The sequence below is a fragment of the Mus caroli genome, unplaced genomic scaffold (genome assembly GCF_978045245.1).
Source record: "Mus caroli unplaced genomic scaffold, Mus_caroli_1 scaffold_17, whole genome shotgun sequence".
NCBI classification, from domain to species: domain Eukaryota; kingdom Metazoa; phylum Chordata; class Mammalia; order Rodentia; family Muridae; genus Mus; species Mus caroli.
The window spans coordinates 72526513-72552609 of NW_028227272.1; the positions used below are offsets into that span (position 1 = coordinate 72526513).

The 26097-nt window shown below is 36.4% G+C and overlaps 1 protein-coding gene and 1 non-coding gene across 2 annotated transcripts in view; one reads left to right on the plus strand and one right to left on the minus strand.

The window, feature by feature from the left end:
- Robo2 (roundabout guidance receptor 2) overlaps positions 1-25756 on the minus strand; it is a 1540028-nt gene extending 1514272 nt beyond the window's left edge. Inside the window, exons 1-2 of the mRNA XM_085832480.1 lie at positions 25551-25756; positions 2468-2586 (exon numbers count right to left, since the gene is read on the minus strand). Of these exons, the coding sequence (XP_085688606.1) occupies positions 2468-2573 (106 nt within the window). The 5' untranslated portion in view covers positions 2574-2586; positions 25551-25756. The remainder of the gene's footprint in view (positions 1-2467; positions 2587-25550) is intronic.
- Trnai-aau (transfer RNA isoleucine (anticodon AAU)) lies at positions 12686-12759 on the plus strand. Its single transcript has one exon. It is a non-coding gene; the product is annotated as a tRNA-Ile (tRNA).
- Positions 25757-26097: the final 341 nt, after the last annotated feature.

Sequence of the window (26097 nt, forward strand, 5' to 3'; positions counted from 1 at the left end):
TACTTTCTCTTAACATAGTGACTGGTTTCCCAAAGTAAATAGTTTCTAATGTGAAATCCGTACAAGCAACTTACAAAAGCTCATAGCCCAAATTAGGGGGTGCTATTTTACATAAAAGCCAATGGATGTCCTTAGAAGAATATTTCATTTGATAGTAGAAAAATGTCAACATGGAACATCAAACTGTTTTCCCTCCATTGTTTTACTCTCACTTCCATTATATTTCGGCCCTGATGTGGTTAGAGGATGCTGGGCCAACATTCTTATTTAGAATTCAGTCTTTGCTTCCCTAGACAGGATGCCTGGAAGTGGTGGCTGTGTTCTTACAAATTTCATATGGAAAAGAAAACTTACGTGGAAATTTACTGTAAGTTTAGAGCAATAATACTTTTATTTTAAAAGGTACTAAGTAATTTAAGTTTCAATTTTAAATATTTCATACTGTATTTCTGTTTAATTACATATCTAAAAGTTGGAAAGTAACATTTAATGGAGTTTATTGATCTAAAATGCTTGGCTTCTTATGCCTAAGAAATCTGTGTCTCTCAATATAACTGCCAGAGCAGAAGCCAAACAACCTCAGCTACAATATTAAAGCATTCCATTGTGTTTTCTATAGTTCATTTTGCTCTTTAAATATTTGTCTATTCGAATTTATTCTTTTATAAAGAAAGATGGTCACTTAACTCCTATTTGTACTGGAAGCTTCACTGAAGCTAAACTTTGAATTGGTTTCAGGGAATGTGTTTTATATTGTGAGCATCGGAGGGAAAACCTGGTTGATCGATATGGAAGGATATGGAAGAAAGAATAGGGGGGTTGTCTAAAAGAGTGACAAGATTCTTATTTTTTCTCAAGTATCTTAAGTATCCTACAAGTTATTCCTACCTAGGGCAAGTGATAACCCCAACCACACCTGGAGGACTCTGAACATCCTATTCTGTTCATGGGTCACTGTTATAGAAAAGGAGTTATCCGACCACTTTCTAGTAAGCAAATACATCGATGGAAGAATATACCACTCTTTTGGACCAAAGAAATGTGATGTCAATACTGACTACATATTCTTACTAAAACTTTAGTAAAAACATGGACACGCATGCATATGTATATGTGTATGTATATATGTGTGTGTTCAATATCAATATTTTCCTAGATTACTTACTACCAAAGAGAAAAGGAAAATGTTAAATAGATAATAACATAAATTCATGTCATGAGCGAATATTTTAAAACCAAACATCTCACGTAGTTTTAAATTGATCTGTATTTATAAATACATATACTTATTCACAAAATACGGCATGCATGTTTGAGTGGATGTTTTCCTTTCAAAAAAGTTTAGTTAATAAGATTACATAGAGCTGACAATGGTTTTTAGAAGATTTTCAAAACAATACCGCTTGTTTAAATGCACACACTGAACATTTTAGAAATTATAGGACTATGGAAGCTCAACTCCATAGGAATTACATGAACAGCACCACACACAATCTTATCAGAACTATTTAACTTCTTTATACTCCTCCTATTCAGATATTTCTTCTCAAATGCTGACAAAAACAAGAACAGTGTTTAATCCTCCAGGGGGAATTATTCCAAGAGTGCCCGGTGTTTTTGTTTCTTAATTTGACATAGGGTCACCCTGAGCAACATTAGCTGTCATGAAACTCACTATGTAGCACAGGCTGGTCTCAAACTCAAAGCAAACATAATTTTGTCTTACAAGTTCAAAGACTACAGATGTGACACACTCACCTGGCTTTTCATATCAAATATTGAATTTCAACCTGCATTTTAGCATCAAGCTATGTAAAACTAATGCATTATATATCACAGCATGCAATCAGAAGCAATAGCTGTGGCACAGTGCATTCAAACTCCATTATAAAAACCTATGGTCACTTTCTGCTCTTCAAAACAAACTCACAGATGGCACAACTTCACATCTCTGCTCCATCATTAGTTTGACCCAAACCAGACTTGGCAGATGATAAAAGACATTCATATATTGTATTTATTTTTGACAAACATCCTGTCCTTTAAAATGTTTTGGAGATTTAAAATCTCATACCATGGAACTCACTAAAGGACATTTCAAAAGATATCTTGAAAGCATATTTTAAAAAGCCTTAATGTTATACTGTAGTAAAATCCCACCAACACACACACATATGGAGAATCTACTGCTTCAAAACCCAAAAAGCCATTATCTGCTGCACGGAAACACACCTAGCCATTACCTACAGCATCAAATTAACATCCTCCAGAAGAGTAGATTCAAATTTAGTACAAAAACTCACATCCAAACCCTACACAATTTAACCAATTCAGAAAGCACTACAGCAAATCTCAGAAGAAGATGACAACAAACTATCAAAAGCACGAAGCCAAAAGCCTATCCGCTTTCATCATAAAGTGGTAATCACACCGGGCTTCCAGAGACAGAAAGCATGCTCACTCCTACCTTGACCTTGCCCACTCCCCTGATGAATGCCAAGGATGATCAGCATCAGTAGTCCCAGCGTCCACGTCCACGTCCTTCCACAGACACTTTCTTGTCTTCTGGCCATTGCATTTTAAACTCTGCATAGCAAGTGGGGAGTGTATGAAAAGACCATAAATTATATTCTTAAGGGAATATATTAGCACTCAAGTTGCATAAACAATATTCACTGTGCATTTACAAATCATGGTGCTGATAGGGGCTTACGTTTGAAAATTCTGTTTTCCCTTGTGAGTGTTACAACGGTGATTGATGTGAAAACCTATCGTCTTAAAACTCATTTTCTAAACATTACTCTGAATATTTCAATACCGCTTTGTCAAATACAAAATTAAGCCTATGAATGCTTGAAAAGTAGACACAGATGGGCATTGGAGTTCAATCAAGCAAAAAATTGTACTATGATAATATTTCTAACTTGTTATTTAGGGAAAGTAATGGACCAAAACACCATATCATCTCTATAAATATATACACAAATAGCTGAGTTTCAGGAAGTCCCATACGTTCATAAAAAAAAAAAAAAACCCTCAAAATATTCTCAAGTTTTAAGTGGCAGTTTTATTACATTATTCCTGTAATGAAATAAAAACTAATCATAAAAAGGCAAAACTTGTACAGGTTATTATAAATTAGAATAAAAGTATAAACATTAGTAAATGCTACATTTCTATTTTAAATATATAATATATGGTAATGTATTAACACATATACAACAACTAACTTAACATGAACTAATATATTTGAATATTCAGTTGGATGCTGTTTTCCACCCTGGTGAGTGAAATCATTGAAATGACCACCAAAGAGATATTATGTACTCACACAATTGAATAATCCATAATGATGAGCAAATTTTGAGCTACGTGTGCCAATAGGACTAAATGCTGATAATGTAAATATGAAGAAATATATTCAACCCCCATACTGCACATATGATAAACATAAATCAATATGATAAGCATGATAAACATTTTACAACCAAGATTAGCAATCGCATGGTTACAGTTAAGTAGTTATGCAAAAGAATTCTGAAATGGAGACTATTCTTATAATGCTTTAGATATGAAATATCCCTCAGTTATGGGAAAGTTTCAATTGTTAGATGGTAAAAAGGACTGAGAGGTGAACAGGTCATAGGAACCTAACCTCATCAATGGATGTTATCTATTGATAACTTTGCAAACAGGCTATTAGAAGTTAGAACCTTGCTAGACAGAGTAGATGTACTCATTTGGCCCCTATATGATTCCTCACCTTTTGGCTCACATCATCCCTTTTGGCTGCCAGGATAAGAGCAATGTTCTTTAGCAATAGACTGAAATCTCAGAAAGTAAACCAAACCCATCATCCATCCTTGAAAATGATTTGCTCAAGGATTCTGCCACAGCAATGAGTGAATAATGCCAATCCCAAACTGCCATTTGATTAATTTATAAAATTTGGGGACAAGAAAAATAAAGCTAGTATTTTTTAAAATATTTGTTCAAACTGTAACATAATCACAGCTTCTCTGAAACTTTTTCTCTTCTCTTTTTCTTTGTTCAAGAAAGTCATGTCTTTGTTTGGGAGCCTACTCATGTCAGACTCACAATAGTAGAGCTAAAGGGAGATATACAAGCCATGTCAAATAATGTTCTCCCCTTAAACAGAGAACCTAGAAATGGCATTTCTTCATCAATGTATCATATCAAAACACTGAAGACAATGTCAGACTAAATAGTAATAGAAATGTAAATTTTAGATGATTTTTGCTGTCTTAGATTTTATGTGTCCTTTACTTCTCAGAGATGTTACTATTTCCCAACTGATAATGCTGAGCCTCAGAGAAATGCACAATTCCCCCATTCTTGTGATGTGTCCTTATGAGTTCAGAGTCTGCGCTCTGCAAGACGCTCACTGGGCTGGGATTGAGTTCTGGATGGTCCTAATGTGCCCCAGTACTCCTCTAAAGATGATGCTGAGACAAGGAAAAGGCTGTCCAGGATCTATATCCACAGTCACTCAATGTCTAATGGATACCTTCAAATTACAAATAACTAAAGCCTAAGCAATTCGATGCTCACATTAATTCTTAAAATTGTAAGTTATTTCCAAAGTGAATTGTATATTTCAGGGAAATTCCGAAAGTACTACTCCCAAAGTATTTACTAGCATTGGTGACTGAACATTAACGAAAAGGAGAATAATATCACAAGGAAGCAGACACAGTACCTGGTAATATGTTTAAAAGGCAAGAAGCAAAGTGAAACATTCTGGGTAAGGATTAATTATACATTCTTTCCAGTGACTTTTCCTGGGAAGATGCAACCAAATATCTTTTCATTCCAGATGGGACACAGAAAACTGATGGAAGAAAAAACTTTGCTCTGGTGCATGTTGGTGAGTCAAGGTATTTACTGGGGGCATGTTCAATAGAGGTATATAAACGCAGGTGCAACTGTGGGAAAGCCTGTCTGTTCCAGTTGCATTCTGAAGCTCTCTGCCCCCCCCCCACCGCCCATTATGTGCAGGTAGGTCCTCTGAAAAGTCTCCTCCAGGATTGTTTGATTGTTCTTATAATTGTGGAGGACCTTCGTGAATCTTGTAAGTCCCTGAGCTGCTTGATGCATAAATGACCTCAGCTCCCTGTATGAAGTTACTTAGCCCTCAAGGAGGAAGCTTTTAATTCCTGATAAAATAGCTACACCTCAGTGATTTGCAAGTATATGTCTGTCTGCTTATATGTGCGCTTTGAGTATTTGTTCACATTTTAACACTATGTATCTTTTTTAGCATACATCACAGTTTGAAAATTTGTAACTCAATGTTTTAATAACCCATAATAAAGTAATTTCCAAAATTATTTCATGTAATAGTTCCACAATGAACTTTTAGGCAAATTTACTATATACATTATTACCTTAAATTCTGGAAACTTATACTTGGTTGTCCATTTAGAATGCAGAATTTTACAATTTCATATAGCACCACTTGAAAGGCCCTACAGGTATCTACAGGAAAGACTGGCATGTAAAATACCAGCTACACTATATATTTTAGTAAAAATGTTAAAGAGCAAATGGCTTTCATCATATTTTCATAATGAAGAGAAAATGAAGCCTTACTTCTTAAATTGATGTTTATTGAAAAATAAATATTTTCCAAATGCCAAGTAATATAATGCATTGTCTATATGCTGTCCTTGATAGGCTCTGAGCTTGAAACCTACTAGCTTTCTTCATAACCTTGATATTAACAACATTCTTCATGCAATAGAAAGTCAGTGTATTTATTGCTTATTTTATGAAACTCAAAATAAAGAATGAACCCCAAAATAAAATAACATTTACCACTTACAGCAAAGTTATGCCATCAATTATTTTGATCTTTTGTAAACATTCTTTTTAGAAATTTGAAAATAAAAATTAGGTAGAGAAAATTCCATTATTTTCCTCATTCCTGCTGCTCTTGAAAGACTTGAATAACTCATAACTTATTTACAGTTGCACTCTCTATATTCTCTGTCCATGGATCTCATTGCTGTTGTGACTACACAGGCAGAGTTCATTGCGTCTTTTCCTTGTAATGACTATATTCATATCTTATTTTAAGAGTGCCCATCTTGGTCTTTTCAATGAAGAGATAGTAGATCTTAAGAGAGAATTATAAATTATATTTTGTCATATACAATAAAAATTAGTTTGGTTTGTTATGATGATTAAGCAAGGAATTCTATGAGATGAAGTCATAGGTCATCCTCAAAACTAAAAAGCAATGTTAAAGAGAAGCTTCACTCAATATCAAAGCTTTTACTCTCTGTAAGATGACGAGAGGTCTTCTAATGACAATGTACAATTGACAAAAATTTAATGTAGTAATGGGAGCTGAAGAACTGTAATACCTTCTGCTACATTGTTTCTGGTTTATGTTGTGTTAAGCAATGGCCACTTCCTGCTCCCACTTGATTCTTTGGGTTTTGGCATTAAACGGGTGCTCAGAAAGGCTGTATAATTATGAGTCTACTGAGTAGAAAGACAAACAACCTGGAAGCTCAGCACATCACATAGTTCTCTGGCTGGAGATACACTTTTGTGAACATGCCTGACACCAAGATTAAGGTTTAGAGACCAATATGAGGATAAGCCAGTTGGTGGTAGACTGAAGACCATGGGGTTATCTGCAGATAGAACCCTGAGCATATTTGATATTGATGGGTTTTTGTTTGTTTGTTTGTTTGTTTGTTTGTTTTAAAGAAGAGGAAGCTACCACTGTTTTTCATGATTGGTGTTCCCCAGCTACTTGATTCAAGACTGTCCTACCTGCTCTGTGATCTTGATGTAAAGGAGTGTTCCCTAGTTGGCAGGATTGTCTGCTCCATCAGATAGAGCAATAAGCTGGAGAAGGTTTGAGAATGATCAATTATTCAGCCACTCTGCAAAACCTTTTAAAACCAAAGTCCAAAGACTAAATGAGATCAGGAAGAAGACATTACTTTCAGGTCTTCAATTTCTTTTCTCAGCATGTTCTAGAAGCACAATGTAAACCAGAAACAATGGAGTAGGACCTATTGTAATAGCTACTTCTTGATTTCATTTTCTTTATTCCTGTTAACAGACCTTAAATCCAGCCTGGGTATGGTATAATGTCTACAAATGAGAAGAGGAGGGGAACAATTTGGGGACTGGATCTTAGGGTGGGACTGGGAAGAGAGGAGAAAGAGGAGCTAGGATCAGGCTATAAAGTAAATAAATACATTCATGGAGAAAAATAAAAGCCATTCTTTCAAACTTGCTGCTTCATTGTCCCATAGACAGGATGGCTCCAGATAGCCTCCAGTACCAGCATCAGCAGCAGCTCTTTAGAAGCCTTTCTCTGTATGGATCCATCCTTGCAAAGCTTCCTCTTGGCATGAGGCCTGTTCACCAAAGTGTCCCCAGCAAGAGCTGACCTACACTTATGTGCCTTCCTGAACAACCCTTTAAAACCAAAGCCTAAGAATCAAAGGAGAGCAGAAAGTACCCATTGCTTATAAGCCTTCCATTCTTCTTCTCAGAATATTATAGGGACACAACATAAACCAGAAACAATGCTGCAGAATTCATCCCAGTCCTTCAGTTCCTATTAATCACAATAATTTTTCCCCCAATGGTACATTCTCATACAATCTTGCAATGAATAATAATTTAGGTTAGACTCCGAGACTTCACTTCAACATTGCCCTTAAGTATATGCCTTTAGTTTTGAAAGGAGTTTTTATTTTTGAAACTAGTAAGTTCTTATCAATACAATTTAAGGCAATCAAAACTATAGCTGATATGTTAGAGTGATGACCAAACTAAATGCAATGTAACATTGTATCAAAGCTCTATGTGCTGTTGGAGTGCTTAGAGTGATTTTTTTGTTTTTTCAATAAGGTAAAATTTATTTGTTTAGGTTGCAATATCAGTGGAGACCAATGGTTTTTAAAGGACTCTGGCGATGACAGCACTCTTGAAGGCTGATACTATTTAAATTATTTTTACAAATTAATACAACTAATATAGGTTATGTGGTGGTACATGCCTTTGATCCTAACACTCTGAAGATAGATATTTAAGTTCATGTCCAATCTGGTCAACAGGACATTCCAAGACTACACAGAGAAACTCTGTCTCAAAATCAATAACAAGAAGAACTACAATAACAATAAAAGTGAAATATTATTAAAGATTAGTTATATTTTAAGCATGTGTGTATGTGTGTGAACACGTACATATGGGCAATACATGTATGCATGCCATATTACACAAGTGGAGAGCTGAGAACAACTCATGAAAGTTGGTGTATTCTTCAATTATGTGAATTCGGGAATAAAAGTCATTCGGTCAAGATGAGATGTCAGGTGCCATTTATATATTGATCCATCTTGCTGACCCACTTTTTTTTTTTTACAATTAAATCCAATACCATCACAAGCTCCAAAGTACACAAACTCCTCTACAGTATAAGTTCAGTGAAGTATGATATCATATGTCAACTTGCACCACTAATAACCAAGTGTCATGAGTTTGGCAAGGAGCTCATGTCAGTCAGTTATCTTTGTACTCAAAAGATAGAGGCAGAAATACCAGCCTTCACTACATAGTGCCTCTCAAGATATCCTGGGATATGAGAACTCATCTCAAAAACTTTAAACAAAGTAGCTTAATGAATGAATAAGTGAATAAATACCAGGCATTATTAAATGTGGTATTGTTGTAGATTGCTGTTTGTATGTTCTGCGCCCTCAAGAGTGCCCATACTCAGGATGCCGTCAGGTGAAATCTTAATTAGTCAGATAAGGCTAGAACTTGTGACTGGGCAGTAGAAGGAGGGGGCAGAGCTGAAAGCTTTAGAGAGGGGAGTGATGGAGATTAGATTTAGACAATTGTATCAGTTCTCTGGGCCTCTGAGCTACTCTGTTACTTAAATATTGAAATAACTAATGAACAAGTTAATCCTAGAAGATAGGTTCTTAGTGAAAGCAAGGGTTATTGTTACGATTTATATACACAAAATTCTTTACAGACAGTTTTAATGGATGTTCTCTATTTTTGTGGGGGTGGGAGAGTAGGAGGTGGTGCAGGGCATTGGTAGTGTGGCCCTAATGATTGGGAACTTACTATGTTGACCTGGCTGGCCTTTTGCATCCCAAGTTTTGGGATTAAAGACAGATATTTCCATATCTGGTTAGGAAATATCTTCAAAAGACTTTTAGAGCAAGATTGTAGAAAACATAATTTTAATCTGTGAATCAGGAGACATGAAGCATAAAATCAGCAAGACATCATAAAGACTGCAGCAGTTAATATGGGCTGTGAAGTTCTGCTATCAACTTCAGGTGGTTCCATTTCAGATACCAAAGGAGTTTTGAGGAATTATTTCATTCCCTGCTCTATCTTTTATTTTTCTGGATAAAATTCCTACTACCCAAAGATATAATGATCACTGTGTTAGAAGAAATACTTGTTTCCTTATGAAAAATTTACAGAAGAAAGGGAAACTCAAAATCAAATATTACTATATGTAAATATTCCATCAAACTGTTTTAAATTTCATCACACACACACACACATGCGCGCACACACACACACACATACATGCAAGTCCATTTTTATACAATACATTACAACCATTCTTACTTCCCTTTCCTCCCTCCAAACATTGCCATATATTCTACCCACTCTGACAATTTCATAGGCTCTTTTTCTGTTAATTATTATTGCATAGCTATATGTATATAAATGTATGTTTCTAAATATAACCTGTTTGGTCCACATCCAATGGAAATTTTATTAGTTTTACAAAAACATAAAACTAATTTAGTCTTGATACAGTAAGAAATCTTAAGTAAATTGAAGCTTTCAAACTGTTTTAATTCTGAGACTTGGATTTTTTTCAGATAGCATCAGTTTTTAAAATTATAATCCCTTCCAGCTTACCTATTACCATAGCAGCATGCTCCATCTGATTCCATCTCACTTTATGCTAAGCAGGATGATAAATAATAGAAACTGGGTATAGAAAGTGGAAAATGTCTCTTCTGGAATAGAGGTGTAATTACCTCTGTGGTAAAGGGCTTGGCTATCATAAACGGGCTTTAGGTTCAATTCATGTACCTGCTACTAATAATAAATGAGTAAATACATAAATACACAAAATTTAAAGATTCACATATTCGAGATTTCAATTCAAATAACTCAAGATATTCTCAGAGCACTGAATGACGCCATGATGTTTTTGGAACTCCTGAACTGTAAGACATACCTTTCTCTTGCAAAGCACACAGACTTGAGTACTTAGTTATAAAAAGACAAACCACAGATAGTTCTTTTTAAGTCCATGATACATAAAATATTTTCTTAAAACCTCACCTCAAACAATTTTAACTTCATAGTCTATTTAACATAATATAACACAAAACATGTCTGACAAGAAAACTTTATATTATCTATTATTGGTTTTATTCCATGGGTGAATATTCAGAAGAATTGAGATTATTTCATCTCTTAAGAGAAAAAAAAAACTAATGTTTTATAAGTTCAACTTAACATAATGAGCATTATATGGTTTTGTTCTATTTTCTTTAAAATACCAAATGTATAACAATTAAAAAAAACTTCGTATAAAAGAAAAAAAGACACTCTCAGAGCACCAGTTATCATTGGGACCATTGGTTAAATAAATACAGAATATTCTCAAACTTCTCAAACCAAGTCTACTAGTGCCTTCATGTTCTCAGAATAATTATTGGATACACACACAATCCTTTTTCCATCACACAAGCCCCATGTAGTCAGAGGAAACATTTAAAGTTTTTATTACCCTCTCCAAAGACAATTTCTGTTAATGTTCAACCTATTTGCATAATTATCTCTCATAAAATAAAACTGTTAATTACTCCTCAATTCTCTTTTCTCTAAGAAAAAGGATGTTTGGAAAAAACAAATCACCAATAGTTTCCAGAACAGCAAACTTAATTTTTTACCTTGTAGGAAAAGGAAAGCCAAAGTATGTTACTTTCTCCCAGAAACTTAGCATGAAGTGTAGCTTAAAGCAACACATTTAAAAAAAAAATGGAGATAAGAAGTTCAAAGTGGGTTAGTTAGGCTAAAATTGAGTTACCACCAGGTTTGAAACACCTTTCAAGGCTGTAGGGGGAGAATCCTGTCTGTTCCTAGTCTTTGGCTGCTTCTAGACAGTCTATGTACCTCTCTGCCTTTGGCCCCCCGCCTTAGTATATGAAGCTCATTCCCCTGAAGTCTTCCTTAGCATCTCCTGTCAGTGCTGACATTTGGACGGCTGCAGGTCACCTGTGACTCTGTTATACTCACTAAGATAATTCCACCTTGAGGAAATTTAACTGTTATTGCATCCTAAACCCAACGTGCTTAGTCCCATGCTTTAGGGCAGCCTTGTAAGCATCTCTTAATAGACTCACTATTTTAGCACACACTTAAAAAGTGAGGGAAATGGGACAGTGTGCTCTAGGCTGTGTATGGCAGTGAAATGACTCAATTTTTAATGACTTGGTAAAATTACTTGATCAGGATTAGAATCCAGTTTATTAAATGTGACTTTGGTATATTCTATGAAAAAAATAGGTTCATCAATCCTTTTTGTTTGCTGTCCTTTGGGTTTGTCAGTGCATCACACACTCAATGCAGAGTCTTTAGAGATACTGCATATTCAAAGGCTGCCTAGACAATGCAATGCAAAGTGAAGTTGCTGTTCTTCAGGATTCTGCATTCCTGTGCATCACCCCCTCACCAGTAACACATGTCACAAAACTCATGCAGAAAGCCTGGATGCTCCAGTGCTTAGCATGAGCCTCCACCCCCATCACTATGTCTAGGGGGCATTTAAACGCTTAGCTTCACTTACTTGTTTTCCCCATTCCCTCCTAATTCTCCTTCCCTGTGCTGGTTGACATTTATAACACCCTCATGATCACTACGTTGTATGCCAACACACTTTTGCTTCCTGATCCTAGTTATTTTCCCCAGGCCATTTTTTGTTGTTGTTGTTGTTGTTAATTCCTCAGCAGGACTCCAAACTTCATGCACTGGTAACCTCACCTGCTCAAGATCTGTCTGAAGTTAGGAATTTAGTATCTTCCAAATTTGAGAGTCTCACTTGAATTTCACAGTGAAGCAAAGACCCCCTTGGAGCCAATGACAGCGTGGCTGCCGCTAGGAAAGAAAGAATCTACAGAATGATATACGGAAGCACATTTTGGAGCACAGTTGACTTTTATGTACTGACGCCAGATGCATTTCATTCCTGTGCATGCTGAGGGAAGCAAGTTCATCTCATACATCAGAATAAGCAGCATCTGTTCTTCTACACCGCGCGGCCGGATAGTCATTATGCTTAGGCAACAAAACACTTAAGGAAATCAAATCTCTCTCCAATTAAAAAAAAAAAAAAAAGGTACATCAAAAGATTTTCTTTTTATAAAAGTATCTTAACCAGCTAATCTCAGAACAGGAAAATTCAAAGAAACAAAAAATGTCTCTTAAAATAGAATTCCTGCTCAGATAACTAAGCAAAGTCTAGGATAGAATTTAGGTAAAGGGCTGTGTACAGTGTTGATAACTGAAAATTTATTTATCACTTATGAATCTGTGTTCAGAGGCTTGAATCTATAGGAGGCATGTGAAAGTTCATAAAGATCCTGGCCGGTTAGCTCAGTTGGTTAGAGCGTGATGCTAATAACGCCAAGGTCGCGGGTTTGATCCCCATACGGGCCAGCAAACTGCCTAGATTAGCTGGGCAGGCCATCAGTGGAAAGAGAGGCCCCTTGGTCTTGCAAACTTTATCTGCCTCAGTACAGGAGAATGCCAGGGCCAAGAAGTGGGAGTGGGTGCGTAGGGGAGTCAGGGGGGGAGGGTATGGGGACTTTTGGGATAGCATTGGAAATGTAAATGAAGAAAATACCTAATAAAAATAATAATTAAAAAAAATCCCAGCACTCGGGAGGCAGAGGCAGGCGGGTTTCTGAGTTCGAGGCCAGCTGGTCTACAAAGTGAGTTCCAGGACAGCCAGGGCTATACAGAGAAACCCTGTCTTGGAATAAAAAAAAGAAAGAAAGGAAAAGAAAAAGACAGTTTTATAGGCATGCATATTAAACATATACATATGCTATTAAATTCCTGTTCCTTAGTACTTCAGAAACAAAAATAAAACTCATAAAATTGTCTATCAGACCATGTGGATGCCTTATTCTTTGAAAGTGATGCTCAATGATAATTTAAAAAGTCCAAGACCCACTCATAAACAAACGACTTAATCACATTTCAGAGAAAAACCCTACAATTAGAAAAAACAGCTTTAAAGGACCATGCATCTATTTGTAGCACAAACAAATATGACATTTTAAATATGAATAGCTCACATCATTGGTATTCTTTGTTCTTCTTGCATTTTGTTTAGGAATCCGAATGCTAATGCATTATTACAAGACCAGGACTTGAACCAAAGTCCTTCTGTGTGGGCATTCTACCAATGACCTGTGACCTGGCTCTTTTCACTTTCCTTCCTTTTTTGCTGGTTTATGTCTTAATTTTAATTTTATTTTTCAATTAGCTTACCAAGTAGCAAGTGTTCTTCTGGGATACTCTTACATACTAAGTTTTTTTTTTTTCACTTTCCCATGCCTCATATTCCTTGCCTCCCTGCTCCCCATCTTTATTTATATTGTTCACCCTCATTTACTCTTCCACTTTTATAGTCTCTACTATTAAGCTCCACACTCCGCCCATGAAAATCTCTCCACTTGTATTGCTTCTGATTTCCTAGTTTCTATATACATTCATTCTCACAAAGATACCAAAAACAAAAACAAAAACAAAACAAAACAAACAAAAAAAAAACAACAGGAGATTCCTAAAACATACAATGTAACATATATAAAAGTTTTAAATGAAGTCACTAGATAATGGGGAAGGCATTGTTACTTAGACATTGTATATATGCTACCAAACAAAACCCATATTACCAAGAATGGGTTACATCTTCCAGAGTTACTGAACCAAGAGGGATTATAGATACCCCTGTCTCAAATACTACAAGTATTTGATATCCTCCACAACTTGTTAAACCCCCAAGGCTGATAACACTGCATATTTATGGCATAGAATATGGAGAAATCTAGCTTGTACTTCTCTGAATGTTTCACCTCTTATAGCTAGGATTCATCGTGCTAGAAGGTGTAGACATGCTATTACAGAAGAAAGGTAAGCTCCAACCTTGCTCAGCTACAAATATTGCAGGTTATAATAATGATGTCAGGAAGATATGTCCACAGGTGCAAAAGTGGCATGAAAGATATGGAAATAACCCACCACTTTTTTTTCTATCTATGGACCATCCTCTGAGATGGAACACATATCTCATATTGTCATATGTGGTCAAGAACCTGAGACTAAATAGATTAAAGTTCCAGGGGAGGGGAGAGCTATTACTACCATCATTCTTCTAAGTGAAAAAAAAAACAAACAAAATAACTTTTACTAACACCATTATGCCCCCACAAACAATATCTCAATCCACCACTTTTCTTACAGTAGATAGTCATTAATTTCGAGACACATAACTGAACAAATTGCAGAGCAAAGAGTCTTTATGGAGTGTCTTTGTCTTTGTCAGAGACGTCCCGCTAAGACTGAGTGATCAAGGTAAAAGACGCGATGAAATGGACTAAGAGCTAAGAGTGATTGAGGACACCCAGGATTTTCCAGACAAGAGGGTAGAAAAACATATGAACTTAGAGAGTCTATGTCAGTATGCACAATACTTGCACAAGCTCATGCTAGACCTAAACCCCGTCAAGAAAGAGAAGGGGCCACCTTAACCAAGAAGCTACTCAAAGATGATAGCTTCTGGGGGAGGGAAAGTCATTTTTTAATAGATTGATCTACACTCTAGGACAGGCCCTATGTTCAGGCCAATACAAGTCAGACCCCATGTTTTAAGTGGCTTTTTCCTTTTACTATTTGTTTGTTTGCTTGCTTTTGTTTTCATATCAAGGGAAGTCCTTTTTATTCATTTACATAATGAGTTATTTTATCCAGATTTTTTCATACAAAATATTTTTATGATGTTTCCCTTGTCCCAATTCTCTAAGAGCCTTTTACATTTATTTATTTGTTTGTTTGTTTGTTTATTTATTTTTGGCTTTTCGAGACAGGGTTTCTCTGTATAGCCCTGGCTGTCCTGGAACTCACTTTGTAGACCAGGCTGGCCTCAAACTCAGAAATCCGCCTGCCTCTGCACCACCTTGCCCTGCTACCTTTTACATTTATATCCACAAAATTTCTCTCTCCCCATGTGTGTGTGTGTGTGTGTGTGTGTGTGTGTATACACTACACATACACTAAAGAAAAAGAAAATAAACAGAAATGATATGAAATTAAATGGGAATGGATGAGAAAGGATGTCTCAGAGAAATTTGGGGATTGGAAAGAATATGACAGAAACTATATTACATGAAAATCTCAAAGAATAAATGAAGAGGGGGCAATTTTTTCAATTGTTAAATGGTTCCACCACTCCTGCATTTCTTTATTACTAAGATTTTAAAAGTTCATCTCACCCCCATTGATGTAAATATCGTTTCTCAATGGTTTACTGTTCTTTGTATTTTAAAATGTTTACTTGATACATGTGTTATTGGGTTCACAGTTATATAGTAACACGTCACCAGTTTTGCTGTCAACCAAAGGTCATGAAAAGGGAATTCATGATTTATTCTAGGTGCTAGGACAGAAGATAAAATAATGACTAGGTTTATCTATACTTCACTAATAACTTAGTTATGGTGTTTAACTCTCAGTGAACCTGGGTAGCTGTGACAGGTGATGGATGTTTAGCCAGATAATTACTCCTAATGGATATGCATGTAAACACTCACTGTTGTAAACTTCTACTTCAATTTATGATTTGATTTTATGTGTGAATGTGTGATGAACTTTTTGACATGTGATCATGTATCCTGATAGATGTATAAGTGCTGAGGACAAAGAAGAACTAAGCCAAAGAGAACTTTGTCAACAGAAAACTTCTTCAACAAAGAGAAGAATAATTTTCCCTACCCCCATTTTTATTCATTCATTTTTTTTTCCTTTTTTCTTAGAGAACTTTCTGCAACTTAGTAACAAATGCTATAATGACTTTTCAGTGTCCCTTTTTCTTCCTGTGACTTCTACTAGCAGGCTGAAAGTTAGAGCAGCACAGACCCTGCAGAGAAGAGAGAACAAAGGCTACATTACTTAATCACCAGCCCTCCCTCCTGCTATTACACTGCAGGTGTAAATGGCCTGCAGGCAGCTTTCTACGCTCAGAAAGAGCAAGGAAGTTTTGAGGACCTTTGGGAAGTGATCATCAGCATTTCAGTACAGTTAGAGAGTTAGAACGTCTGGAGTCCCTCAGTCTTTAAAGCCACACCAGAGGCCTGCCTGCTGTGTCTCATCTCAACCCACTCCAGGCTAGGAGGTTCCCTGCACAAAACACCCTTTAGCAAGTGGTTATGTGCATACATGTGTGGCTGGTCATGAAATATGAAATTTTCAGATGTTTACTGGCTCTCAAGAGTTCGCCCTGATGACAGGAACAATAGATCACCATAGTTAGGAGAAAAGATGATGCAGAACATATAAGATGAAATAGCCAGACGGGGGGGAAATTCTCATTTTTTTCTTTGCTGCTGAAGTGCACTTAGAAAATAAAAATGCAACAAACCTGATAATAAAAAATGTCAAGTAAAATCCCAAGAGTGTTCTGAAGTGCCATTATCTCATTTGGAGCCACACACTCTCTCTCTCTCATATTCTTTGATATATATATATATATATATATATATATATATATATATATATATACACACACACATGTATATATTCTTTATATGTACATATATGTGTGTGTGTGTGTATGACAGATAAATAGATAGATATAGATATAGGTATATTAGTTCTATCAAACCCTGCCTAAGTGCTACACCAATGTGAACCCATGTCTTAGTCAGGGTTTGTATTCCTGCAAAAAATATCATGACCAAGAAGTATGCTGGGGAGGAAAGGGTTTATTCAGCTTACATTGCCACATTGATCTTCCTTACCAGAGGAAATCAGGACAGGGATTCACAAAAGACAGGAACTTGGAGGCAGGAGCTGATGCAGAGGCCATGGAGGAGTTCTGCTTACTGGATTGCTTCCCTTGGCTTATTCAGCTTGTTTTCTTATGGTTCTCAGTATTACCAGACTATGGATGGCACCACCCACAATGAGCCCTCTCACCTTAGATCACTAATTGAGAAAATGCCCTACAGCTGGGTCTCATGGAGGCATTTCCTCAAGGGAGGCTCCTTTCTCTGTGCTAACTCCAGCTTGTGTCAAGTTGACACATGAAACCAGCCAGTAAACCCACTAAGTATGCTTCTAATCAGAATGCAGATCAGATAAGCTTTGTGTATATGAGTTCCATGGCCATTCTAAAATGCATTCACCCCCGTTCCTCATTTTGAATTCACAATGCTTAAATCCCAAGTTCTATCTCAATATTTTAGAATATTGTATTAAATAAATCATACTGTATTAAATAGTGCTTCATTCGAATCATGTAGTCTCATCAATTTCTCCATGTGCTTGCAAAAATCTCTTTGTAGTGTACTGATCAACTATTTTATAGTAATTTACCCCAATTATATTTCCCATGTCTTTGCTATTCCTTTTTATAGAATCTTTGCAAGTTGGGTTTTGATTGATTGAAAATATGTTTTACTTCTGTCCTTTAAAAAGTCGCTACACTACTTGCTTTTACAAAATGTATAATGATGACATCCAGTCAGTCTTATGATTTACTAGAGTAAAAATTAATAAAAGCCTCACTTGCTACACATACTATCCTTGATGTAGGATGTGGATAATGAGTGAGAGACAGTTGGTGGCATGAGCAACAAGAGGAAGATCACCATCAGCGCTCCACTTGCAGACATGTCCACACATACTTCCTTCCGCAACTGAAGTAACACCATATGCTCTCAGTGAAGTGGGTGGTGAGAGTGACAGTTGGCCTGCTAAAGAGGGCCATGTGTACAGGCAGCCTACCACCATCCTTCTTACTGATGATGGCTGAAAACTCAGTTGAAGTATTTGCTCATCAGAATAACATGGCTGGAGGAGTAGCTTCCGGAACGCTACAGTTTCTGCCACTCTGGGTCTGAGAGCTAAAATTATACAGGAAATTTTTGTAATTTTATCAATAGAAATTACTTAAACATCACCCACATTCCATAGTCAGATCTTATCTTCCCTCAACAAGTATATCCTTGTGATTCTTTATTTGCTAAGAGATGTATGTCTCTTATCAAAATGATGATTAAGGATCAACTTTCTTTAATTTCATGCTATACCAAATATTTTTTATCTTGAGTTCAATATTCAAATTATTTCTCATGCCACAAGAAATAAGTATGAAAAGAAATTAAAGTAGCTTATAATTTTTGGATATTAGAATTTCTGTAAAGCAGGGAGACTGTGTAATGTGGCAATCTAATGTAAAACTACTATTAAAGTTAAAAGACAAAAATGTAGGTGTATTGTCATAATTATAATAGTTTTGTATCTGAACATAAATTTTCTATGTAATTTTCACCACTTCAAATATAGTTCATTTGTTCTACTGGTCATAGAATTTATTATCTGAAGGTCAGTGCTACCACTGTGATCAGATAAGATAATTTACTTTACTCTTAATGGTTTCTTTTTAACAAATGACAAAGCTTTTAAGAAGGACGATGCTCTTTGCACAACAACCATAAAGCATGTCACATCTATTTACAATATAATTTTAAGAAAAATGAATGACAAACTTGTGAGGAAACATGAATTCATTTGCATTCAATTAATCTGAGTAGGGCATTTTCAAGTTCATTTTGAGAACAATAGCACAGAAAAAAATGCATCCATCTTACACAATGGTCCTCTGTGGGGTTATAGGAGTATTTGAAAGGATGACATGATTATTGTTAAATACAATTCACATGGCCATATAACTCATCAGAAAATATATTCACAGAGTTAATGTGTGAAGTGAACTAATTATTATTGCTCAACTCCAGAAATCCTGTGAAGTCTGCATTCTATGAAGATTAAAAGACAAAACAAATTTTTTTTAAATTAAATAAATAAATTAATTAAATAAATTAAATAAAATAAAATAAAAATAAATTAAATTAAAATTAAAAGACAAAACAAAATTTTGTGGTCATGATGCAGGTATGCATGGAAAGTGTAAAGCTTTATAAATAAATAAGGACAACAGGATACTTGGTAATATATAGCTAAGTGATTTAGATGTTAACATAGATAAATAATGAGATTACTTTCTTAAGATGGCTGTTTGATTGCAAATATTAAGTATTCATTTGATAAAGTTATGAATATATAATTTATAATTATCAATTGTTACTAGAAAACTTAAAATTAATATATTAAAAAATATCTAAAACTTTTATTATTCCTGATATATTATTGTTTCATAGGACGCAATTAATTTGGGGGCTTGAGGTTAAAAGGGATATCAGTAGAATCAGTGGCAGATTAAACAAATGTCCTCAATGATTATTTCAATTATTTAATCTCAACGTGAGAGTCAACATGAGTTACTCTACTAGATTGTTTAGGTGACCAAACATGTAATCCAGAATTATAGTTGCAGAAATGAGAGCTCATAACCTCTATAATCACCTGTAATTCCATCTTGAATGAATCCATCACCTTCCCAGGGCCTCTGTATCTGTATGCACTTGAACATGCTTCTCTCCCCCCTCTTTCACACACACACACACACACACACACACACACACACACACACACCACACACACACACACACACACACAAACACACACACACACATGCACAAGTAAATAGCATTTAAAAATAAGTAACATAAAATAAAATAAACTGTAACGAGCAAGTATTGGTATTCTGATTTTTAAAATCTAAAGACAGTGAGTTTCACTTTGTTGACAACTGGTCACAGCAACAGTGAAAAGCCAATACATCATTATGTGAGTAGAAGCAATAAATATCATCCTAACAAATTTAAGAAAATACTCAAGGACAGATGAGAGGAAGTGATAGATCAGAAACAAGACTTCCCTTGGAAGGGTATTATGTCTTTCTTATTTATCCTCTGAGCTGCAGTTTTATAAGTACCATTCATTGTCTCATGAATAGGAATATATACATTTATAGTCCAGAATGAAAATTTCCCTCCTCTGTTACCCCATTTCAGTTTCCCAAAAAACACTACATACCTGATGGAGGAACATCTTCATGTAAGTATTCTTATGAACAGAGTAATTGCTTACTGAAATATTACGCCTGAAATAAAATCCTTTCAACCCAGACAATGTGAAGGAGAGTCAAATATTTTTCAAGTAGACCAATTACATATCCATAAGGAACTTAATGTGAGCCAGGGAGATGGCTAAACGTGCAAAGGCACTCAAGTCTCAGACATTGCTTTATGATTCTATGTTCAGTAGACACAAAAACTTTCAAAGCATAATTTTCAAGACATGTCCATTTCTTCCCACTTGTTCAAACTAAATCATTAATCCAGTATCCATTATTTTTATGTTAAATGGTCGAAATCCAGACTTGAATTATACTACCACAAATAGAATCTTATGCGAACAGAAAAAGAAACTCTCATGTAATTGCTGACCAAATGCCAGTAGAAAATTCCTAATGGTGAAGAGAAAAAGAGAGCATTTCTCTTGTTTAATAAATGTTTGTCTTTCTACTGATGTAGTACTGTCCTGCATCCTGCATCCAGTAATTATTCCCTGGTACTACATAATAATGAAAATCATTGTCAAAATACTTATTTTAATGTTATGTAGTGTCTTGTTTATAAAATACCAGACTAATAGTAGAAGATGAGTGTAGGTATATGCAAGGCTGACTGAATTTGAGGATGAAAATAATTGTAAAGCACCTCTCCAAACTCATGGATGAAAGCAGGAAAAATATGTATTAGGTACCATCCTGATGTGCTGAGCTTCTCACATACATAATTCCACCTGAACACTTTAATATAGAAGCAATCAGCATGTGATGCCAGATAAACATACTATAATTTATTTTTAAATGTTGAATCCTCATAATTTGTGTGTGTGTGTGTGTGTGTGCATGTGTGTTCATGTGCATGTATGCCATAGCCTGCATAGAAGTGAGGGGACAGTCTCTTTCTCTCCTTTCCCTAGAGGATCCAGGGATTAAATTCTAGTCATGAAGTTTGCAGGGCAAGTTCTTTTTTCTAGGGGATCATTTTGTCACCTAAACTTAGCAAAGTTCTTATTCAGTCTAAAAGGTTTCACACTTGTTGACTTAGCTATTACCATTTCTCTCTTCAACCTTAATACCTCAAGAAAAATATGGTTTGACATGCATAGTCTTTTCAGTGGAGAACTCTGGAGTTCAAGTATGACCTGATTCACCAAGCCACTTTAGATGCTTGGTTTGCAACAAAGAGAAAAATTCCGCAAGCTAAAAGTTACAAAATTGTTCTTTCCAAGAACTACAGTCTAAATGTAATGCATGAGGTCCTGGCTTCAATCACTTAGCATCAACCACACACAAAGAATAAAGTATTGGTCAATAAAGTCAAAGTCAGTGTCGTAGCTCCTCAATTTCCCCCTATTGTTCCTAATTATTCTTAAATACTGCCTCAAATATATTCACACAAAGATATCTCACACGGAAAGTGCTTAGGTGAAGCCTATGATGGTTAACCGACACTATATTGCATGGATTTCCATACTTTTATGCATTGAATACCTTGTAATACTTCTTCATGCTTGCAATACTACTTCAGAGAGGGTTAAGGAAATCTCAAGTGAACAAAAGCATAGATCTGAGAACATGATCTAATCCTCTTCCATCCCTTCTTCTCTTGTCTTGTCTAGCTTACTTACATTAATGTGATCTATGTGGAAACCACTAGGCACTTTCTAAAAACAGTGGAAAAAATTCAGTTTCAAATTTTCCACGTAAACATTATTCAGTGGGCACGAGAGAGAGAGAGAGAGAGAGAGAGAGAGAACTTTGTGTTTTCATCACAAATGTTTGTGCTTCACCTTCACCGTCACCATGGCAGGACCACATCTCAGTCACACAGTGCTATGAAAGTAGGTCAGATAAACTGAGAGGTGAGTAGTGACTGCAATCATTTTCTTTATTGGTCCCCAAATTTTCTTTTTGAAATTACACATAACTTTTAATCTTTATTCTGATGGTATGCAGAACAGAGACGACTAGGCACTATTAGTTTTATCATGTCAATGTATATGCATGTCTCTCTTTTTCAGTTATATTTTAGGTAAATAATTTCTTAATAAAGATGGACCACTGTCCACAGTCTTTCCTGAAAACTAAACTTATGTATTTAGAGTTTCTCCAGTTTTTTCAAATCTCAGCTAACATGTATCTGAATGAGTCACACAGGAACAGAAATAAGGCACTTGGATATGGATTCCTTCTCAGAAATGTAAAATAATGCCAGCATCCAAATGCCCTACTTGAGATATTGTACGAGATCTGAGGAAAGATAAGATTTTAAGATTCCAGAAAAAAAATGTTTTAAGTCATCCTGAAAGGATTAGGTCAAATGGCCACGAGCCAGAGAACTAATTATACTGACTCATTTGAGAATACCTACTCGTGAGTTTGCATGAAATTCTACAATCAGATGCAAAAAATTGCACAGCCTCTATTTAATCACCACATGTCTATGTATTGAATTTATACTGCTTACAATAATTTTTGAAGTCTATGAGATTTTGATAAGTTCTCAGTCTCATATTCATTATTATTGGCAAACCCACAAAGTATTTTTTGAGCATAGAATACACCAACAGCTACAACCTTCTCAAAATTCACTAACTTTCTAACAATATGGGATCTTTTAAGTTAAATATTTATTTGTTCATGTATGAGTGTGTGTGTGTGTGTGTGTGTGTGTGTGTGTAGTCATACATGTGATCTGCAAAGGCCAAAAGAGAGCAATAGACTCCTTTGAAGAGGAGTTACAGTGGCTGTGAACAAGCCAATGTGGGTGCTGAGAACTGAACTCTGATCTTCAAGAACAGAAAGAACTCTTAACCACTGAGCTCCAACCCATGATATGAAAATTTAGAAGACACTCAGATATATACACACAGAGAGACAGAGAGAGTCACTATTACCAGATAGTAAAAATTAAATAAATAAAACGAGGAGTCAACTATATGGGATTTTCATTCCTCTCCTAATAGTTAAGCTTATTTTGAATCTACCCATATTAGGCACCAAACTACTCATACTTCATTTTTTGATAAGCATGGTCACAACTTAAAAACTAGAGCCATTCTCCTTTAAAAACTAACATTAAGTATGCAGCTTCTGACAAGGTGCCTGAGGACGCTCAGGAACAGCTCCCTCTGAAGGCTGAAGTTTGCTCTTACAGCAAGTTGTATCTGTATTTAGAGTTCACTCTGGGTAGTTTAAACACATCTACATGTGGGTTGCCTTCTGGATCACAAGAGAAGCATTGGCCCCATGCATATTCTGAGTAAGTATGGAGACTGCCTTTCAATCTACCTCTTTTAAGGGGACACATATTGACAGGGACTTCGGAGCCATTTGAAGATGAAAAACGTTGCTATGAGACATACTTCTGTACTTTTGTGTTCAAAGTCTTCTCTGTCCAAAGATAAAATCAGTTAAATACCGAGAACACTGGAAAATTGTCTTTCATCCATCATGCTTTTAAAGTCTTCTTGTGGTAGTCTAAACTAAAAGTGTGTGTACATTTTGGAAAAGACCTAAAGTTGAAGTTGAATACATTCCTGCATTAAAACATGGCATTCGTTAAACTTAAAACAGTTCTTTCCTCCAGGATCCAGTTCTCGAGTTCAAAACTGAACTGATATCTCTGTTTCCCGAAACTTCCACAAGATGGAGAAGCAAGATGTTTGCACTGAAAATTTCTAACTCAGGTGCAGCGCTGATCCAGGTGGCCTTAAGGGAAATGAGCAGAGTACCAAGGCTCTGCGTGAGTAAACTCTGGGTGCACCTGTATGGCTTGTGAACGTTCTAGAAGTGCTAATAAGTGTCAAGTGATCCTTCACAAGAGAGAAGGTTTATTAAATACCTGGAGGATTTTTTAAATCTCACCCTCATGTCTGGAATAAATGAGAAAGTTGTATACTTCACTGCTACTAATTTTTGTGATAGCCCACCGGACAAGTTAAACATTCATAAACTCTACTGACAGGTAATTCACCACAGGGTACTAATAAATACTGAATTCAGAAACAGAGGCCCAGGCTACATAACAGAAACAATAATGGAAGTTAAAAAAACTATATCAAAATACACAACCTTCTGTGTCCACAACGATGAGCTATTACTATTACTGTGCCATGCACTGTCTAAACCAAGTTAACTTTGAAATACCTAAAGAATTCTGCTTTTCACAAATAAGCATGTTCTGCTACACACACACACACACACACACACACTAAAGGCACACTGAAGCAGGTATAAAATAAACCTATACTGAGGGTAACCGGGAGAATTGCCCATACCAGAAGGAATTCCTGAAAACCCCATCAATCCTTTCCCGGAGACCTTCACAGGATGATAAATCGCCTTCCTTTTCATGTGAACTCACCACTCTTCTTGTAGCCAAAGATTTCCAAAGTGAGGAGAAATGTATTCTCAGTAAGTCACCCTCTTCAAAGTTATGTTTTCAACTCCTCCCTAAGCCCCCCTCAAAAAAAAAAAAGGTACCAATTTTGGAACAGAGAAGATGAAGAGGAGATGGAGTGAATCAATATGGCTTTTAAGCTAAATTGCCGTCACAAGTGAAGCCTATCTGGGAGCCTGAAGTTCCCTTTAATGAGCTCAAAGAAAGTACAGAAAGGATAAGGAAAGGAAAAAGAGAACCCAGGTCAATCAATAGAAGGGCAAGGGAGCACACTCCTGGGCGCAAAGGTAGGTCACATTTCCTGTTACTTCTTACACTCAAATATACTTTCCCACAGCTTTCTGATCCTATGACTTGACTTGACAAATTGAGCACGGAGCAAGATAATAGTCAGGCAGAATGAGTGGCCAGAATTTTTGTCCTAAAAGCTTATTTATCTTATTATGCGCGCACACACAGACACACACAGACACACACACACACACACACACACACACACACACACACACACACACACACACTAAATGCCTACCCTCGTGGATATTTTCTCCAGCCCACTTACTTGAATTGAATTTCATCCAATTTCTGCCTGAAGACCAACACCCCCTTATCCTCAGCTTCTCTGTCAAGACAACTCCGTAAATAAAATCAGCTGTGAAAAAAAAGAAGAAAAGGAAGAAAAAAAAAGAAAAAGAAAAGGAAAAAAGAAAAAGGACCAGTAGGCCCCTAGCTCAAGATTCCCCCCCCCCCAAAAAAAAGCATACACCTCTCATCTTAACTCACCAGGAGTCAGGTCTAGATGGCAGTCTGCTCCAACGGGGACTGACAATCTGCTGAGAAACTCAACTCGGGCAGCGTCCGCCTGAATTAGGAGCGCACTGCAGCTGAACAACACCCCCAGGACCTGATGCTCTGAATGCGCCCAGATTTTTGTTTCTCCACTCCCTGCCCAGAGCACTCCTCCTTCCTTTCTTTCCTCTCCTCCCAGCCTGTCAGCTACCGCGCTCCCTCCTCCCCACGTGAGGCGAGCCTGATTTTCTCCGCCTCTCTCAGAGGTTTTAGTGCTCTGTCCGTGGTGCTAAGGGGAAGCTCTGGACTCCTCCCAGGCTGGAGATGTTCCCAAGATCTGCTTTCTACACACCCTCTAGCTGGAGTCCCCAAAACAGATCTGCAGAAATCCTAGTTACAACCACTGGGAAAACGGGATAGAGGAGCAATTAACTATAGCCTTGCAGCATCCAAAATTCCTTCAGTCACGAGTGACTGGGCATCTCTGTTTGATCACCAGGCACCACAACCCCTTCCTAAATATCTCCACAAATCTTCAAGA